We start from the raw sequence: 5,736 nt of genomic DNA, 5'->3' as shown, positions 1-5,736 counted from the left end.
AAGATTCGAGGTTGTAGATCAATATGGCGAATAACACGAGAGCGAGGCTACGTACAGGCAGGCCCATAGATTGGTTGGCTTTTAACCAAATCTCACGAAAACGAGTTTGTATGAAAGCACGTGCAAAAGGCTTTCGAACAAACGTGAGCAAGTACTAATTGTTTCACGTGACAAAACTCGTGATCTCAAAAACATCGAATTTTGGTCTGAATTTGTGAAAACGGATTCTCTCACAAAAAATTACTATTCATTGAGCAATTTTTACATGCTAATACTAAACAAAATTTAGTTAAAAATAGAATGATTAAGTATTCTTAATACAAAGTTCAGCGACCCAAAATGAAACAGCTAAATCTCAATCAATAATAACGAATACGGTACTAACGCATGTTCAAATGAGCAATCCCTTTAAAAAACTTTATTTCACGAAATTAATCAGCTTAAAAGCAGTTCAGTTCTTCAAAAAATAGTCAAGTAAACTTTAATGTCAACGTCGTCATCACTCTCTAGATCACTGGACTCGACCACATCACTAACGGGTTTGAACATTTTTGATTATCAGCCATGCACGCACATGCTTCTGTACAAGGAAGGTTACTTGACTGCATGAACAATTGCGTAAACATTTCGACTTCTCGCAGCCACAAGTTGTTAACTCTGCAATGCCTCTGGCGCGAATTTCTTGTCATAAGGACTGGCAATAATGCATTATCTTCCAATTTCCATCCAAGTCCGTCTGGAAGGAAGGTTCTGCATTGGACAAAGAGCTGTATTCCAGACATATGCCTGGAAGTTGCTCTTTTAATATGATGTGATAGACTGCCAGATGTGGGCGGCAGATTGTCGCTTGTCTTGTTCTTCTGACAAAAAGGAAATGCCGTGCATCGTCAGTTTTAGCAAATTTCTGGCAGTGGTATACAAAGAACATACAAATGCCTCACAAGATTTGAGCTGACATTCTTGAGTAATGGTTCTTCACCTAAACTAGCGAGTTGCGTTGTGCTTGGGGTCACTGACCAATACACCCAAGACTTCGTCGCCAATACTGAAAAAGCACTCGTTGTCGCAGCCTGGTAAGCATGGTATGCTGGCAAGACTTTCGAGAGCAGAGGACCTAAGGAAGGTTTTGAATGAATGGAATGAATCTCGCTTTATCTTTAAGTCCCGTCTTGAACCATAACTCGCGGCATGTAATATCGAAAATGAGCAACACATAACACCGGACATCTGTATCAGGCGACTGAACAATAACTCTTTGGTGGGTATTTGAAGCATGTTTGGCGTGCAATACAAGTCTTGTATCTGCTTCTTCCTGGTCGAAACAAAGACGAAACAGTTGATGAATTCTGATACATGACACTGCCTCTCTGCCATCTCGAAGCCCTGCTAGGACAACATTCTGTCTTGGGTGCAATGTGTCATCAAAGTAGCACGTAGAAATTCACATAAGAATGTTGATAAATTCTGCTTATTCTTTGGATTGATATGAATTTCCTCCACTGCTTGGGAACTGGCGTATTTTCATGTGAATTTTAATCTCCATGGACAAACTTCTCCTCTTCATGGCGTTCCACTGCTTTGATAGACGTTCACGGTACTGGTCAAATACGAGATCTACCCGGCTGCAGTTGTTTGGCTTAATACCCGAGTTAATGTCGAAGTATTTACCTGCCATCTGTCCAAACGTTGCTGCTCCTCCTGACTAACCATTTGAATCAATGCATGGCATCGATGATAACAGCTGTCTGCCAGTTCCGATACAGACAATATAGAAATGGAGTTGACATTTCTTTCCAAAATCGGCATCAATGCGCTCTGGCAGTCTTTCGCATGGTCCCATCTGGATGTACAAGAGAGAATGGAACACGGACAATTCGTAACTTAGGATTTCTTGAGATTGATATTCTTTTTTCGCCACTACGAGCAGTCGCCCAAATAGCTCTCGGTCAGCGTTCAAAGTTACGACTTTCCACGAGTTCCTTTCAGAGATGTCTTTCGCGCAGTGACTTTAAAAGTGTCAATCTTCAGCTTTTTAAGAGGGTCCCAAAAACAAACTTCATTAGTATCAAGCCTTGTTTGATAAAGTCGTCATACTAGTTTCCAATCTCAGACGCACTTACCAAGCGATCTGCGACTTTATTAGCAAAACTACTCCTGTTACAATGTTGGAAAGCGAGTATCGTCTGCATTGTCCTCGTCTTCAACGACAAATGGGTTGTTACTAAGCCAGTGGTAAAACATGAAACAAGCCGCTGGACATCCTCTCATCTCGCTTGATGCGCGTAACACTTGTTTCCTTGTGTTCTACTTGGTATTTTCTACGCCAACACTTTCAGTGCTCTTGTGATGGCCGCACGCTCGTGACTTGTCAAGAACCACCGATCAACAGCACCCTCCTGTTGGGTTATGCCAATCAAACCTCCTTTCGATTTTGAGTCGCAGTTAATTGATTGCTCAAGTGCCATATCTGACCAAACTTGACAAAAGGGTTGTTGTGAGCGACTAACACTATGATTACCAGCTATGAACTCAGAGTAAACTTCTGGTGCTGTTCCTGTAGAGAATGCATGTCAGCCAAGTATACGGGGAGCCATCTTGCATAATTCACCCTGTCCATGGCGTAGAAATAGGGTAGCATCTTAGCGGTGGAAGCCAAGTGTAAGTTCCAATTGCCATTACGCTCAGCTTTGATAAACTGAAGCAGAATCAACACCATTGACATGTATTCACTCCAGAATGCAAAAAGCTTCGATTTAACTCTTCCTTCATTTTCAAATTCTTGGATTTGGTGCACCAGTGCGCTTAAACCATTTTTTAGTGAATGCCAATTTTCACTTAGGTACTTCCTTATTCTCGGAATCTTGGCATTGCTTAATTAACTCGAGGACCTTCTTGAAGTTTCATCTAAGCCTGGTGTGTTTTCTCAAGCCAACTTGCAAACTTTTTCCACATTTGTCGAAATAGAGCCTCGAGACAAAGCTTGTGAGCTCGTACTCCACGATTGTATGACTTCCCTGCCATCAATGCGGTGGTAGTTCCAGGCGCATACACTCCTGATTCGATGAGAATATCTTCCAAACCAGAGTTTGAATACATCTTTCCAAGGAGTGAAAGGTAGTTTAAAGCTATGGAAACCCTCCTAACGAACTACAACGTCTTGATTCATCCGGGTACATTGAAGCTGTTTCGCCTAACGTTAAATTGCTAAGTCAAAAGGTTACCACAGATTCGGACTGTCCAAGAGCGTTTGCCATCTTCAACGAGAGTTTTATGACTGTGTTGATTGTACTATACTCGTTTGCATCTGCCTTGATTATAGGAAGATAGCCGATGGAAGTAGGCGTTGATGATTCCGAGAATCTGAGGGAATGAAATCCACTCCAACCTGGAATCTTCTGAGCATCAACCGGTTGATAAGTTTCTTCAAACATCGTATTGGAACACATGCGCAGGATAAGCCATACCAAGTCGTCTTGACTGGCGGAAAGGAAATTATCATTTGATTGGACCCAACTTACATCTGCCATCTTACCAAGGTAATTCTTAACCGCTGGACGTCTTGCTCCAACATTGATATCTTCTACCGTCACTATTGATCTTGACGAATCTAGTGACCGTTTCCGCTGGGAGTGATCTACGTAGATCTCTATAGGGTGGCATTGCGAGAGTATGTTGTTTCCTTTGGAAAGCAACAAAGGTCGTCGCGTGGGTAGTATTCTTTCCATCAATGGTTTCTTCGTTGAAATCATTGTTATCGGCTGCCATATGGACAAAAACGCCAGGTGATATGTTTGATGGAATGATAACACCTCCATTCAACTCTGATCTTGCGATTGCTTCTTTAGCGAGGGCTGTTTCTACAATTTCAGTTTGTTCATATGAGCAACAATGTCCCATTCGGTTGAGCAAAGTTATGAGCTGCTTCGACCTTGTTATATGTTTAATAGTTATTCCTAACGATACGTGCTTTGGAAGCTTCAATCTGGAGTTACTCGCAGCGTGTATAACGTCTTGGCATATCATTAATATCTTTCTTTCGCGTGTGACATCGGAACATATAGGACTTGGATCAGCAGCGTACACTTCCGTGGATACCATGTACCTGACCAACCAATAAAGATTATCAGGAATAAGTGCTCTCGCCTTCTGCATGCGCAAATCTTCAAAGGATAAGGGATCGATTTTAATGCCCTTGCACTCTCTTAAATCATTTCTGATAATGACTGCTGCTTTATAAATTATCTTAACTGATTCATTTAGTTCATCCCTTATGGATTCATTCTGAGCTGTAACTGAAGTTGTGGTGTTCTCGGTTGTTCTCGCAGCTTTGTTAATAACATCAATGAGTGATATGGAACTAGAGTACACAATTTCTGGTTTTGTGCTCCCATGCGGTTGGTGAAATACAAGCCTGTCGTTGAAGGCTAACTTTAAACGTAATTTGAGTTTCTGCCTGGTGTAACTGTCAGCATTTACATCTCTCTTAGTTAGCATGTCCTTATACAATTGTAGCAAGAAATTCATATTGTACGCTTTTCCCTTCACGATTTCAGGTCGTATTATGTCAAGGAACTCAGCAAACGCTTCCTCGTATTCATTAGCAGGTTTTTCATCGGTACATTGCGATTTGATATTAGCCTTGCTCACATATGATGCGTGGCAAGACTTATGATACTTGCCTTCACTAGCAATTAGATCTACAGTTCGTAATACAGGCAGTAGTTCTTCGTCGCCTCTGGCTTCAGCTGCTGCTCTGATGCTATCGCACGCTTCAAAAGTCACAATATTGATTAGTTTAAAATCTTTTTTGCGAGAGGCATTCCGACAAAAAATACACTTTGTCCAGTCGATCGACAGACGATTTCGTTGCGATTTCGAGCGGCCTTCACTTACTTCATTCAATTGAGGAGAACCCGTTTGATCCGTTGATAGGCTGTGTAAATTACGCTCGCTAGTGTAGGAAGCGTAACATGAATTATGCCACAATATCTCTCCAGAAGAAAGATTAGAAATACCAATATCCATTTGCAGTCTATCAAAACAGTCATCTTTACGAATATTTGCAGCAAAAATGAACTTTTCAATCGATGAATCTTGTGCTTTTCTTAAACAATCATGCTTGTTGCTTTTTTGACAAATTACACATTGTTTAAAATTAGTAAATTTTTTTCGTTTAGCTGGAAGCAAATGAACTCCATCATCCACCTACAAAACAAATTAGCCTTATAATTGAATTTACAAATTATATCCAATTAATTATTTCATTTTCACATATTCTTATACCTCCATTACTTTGTAAAATTACACATCGTGTAAATTACACATAGTGTATGCGCTTTTTCCCTTAGCAGGACAAAAAAATATCGATCTTGTCCTTGCTCATGTTATGTGTGTAAAACAGAAACATTCTGCAAGGGAAATAACATATAGAATATAGGATGCATCTCAATAGTCTGCAGAAAATATACACCATAAATCAACAGACTAAATTACAAAAAGTTATGCGAAAATGTCATTTTCACAAATTATTATGTTTACCTTCATGTTTAAACAGTCTTAAGGGTTACTATGGTATGTGTTCGGTTTTCCTGTCGTAAAAAACACTTTTTATTTGCCAAATGAATAATGGATAAAAATCAAATATGGCCGCCAACGAGAGAAGCCTGGTTACCTACGCAATTCGATCCAGGTTGTTCGTGATTCATTCATCTCGGAAATTTTATAGCGGCACTTGAA

General features: G+C 40.3%; 1 protein-coding gene across 1 annotated transcript; it reads right to left on the bottom strand.

Moving 5' to 3' along the window:
- Positions 1–3,435: 3,435 nt before the first annotated feature.
- On the bottom strand, positions 3,436–5,411 carry LOC114535509. The gene is made up of 2 exons (XM_028556808.1): positions 5,284–5,411; positions 3,436–5,205 (listed from the first exon to the last, which is right to left on the bottom strand). Exons 1-2 carry the CDS (start codon positions 5,287–5,289, stop codon positions 3,544–3,546), a joined length of 1,668 nt encoding a protein of 555 aa, XP_028412609.1. The 5' UTR covers positions 5,290–5,411; the 3' UTR covers positions 3,436–3,543.
- Between the last annotated feature and the right edge of the window lie 325 nt (positions 5,412–5,736).

Source organism: Dendronephthya gigantea, unplaced genomic scaffold (genome assembly GCF_004324835.1).
Source record: "Dendronephthya gigantea isolate DGI-Jeju-01 unplaced genomic scaffold, DenGig_1.0 000120F, whole genome shotgun sequence".
Classification (NCBI taxonomy): domain Eukaryota; kingdom Metazoa; phylum Cnidaria; class Anthozoa; order Malacalcyonacea; family Nephtheidae; genus Dendronephthya; species Dendronephthya gigantea.
Note: the sequence above shows the minus strand (reverse complement) of the source record. Positions and strands in the feature narration are given on the sequence as shown.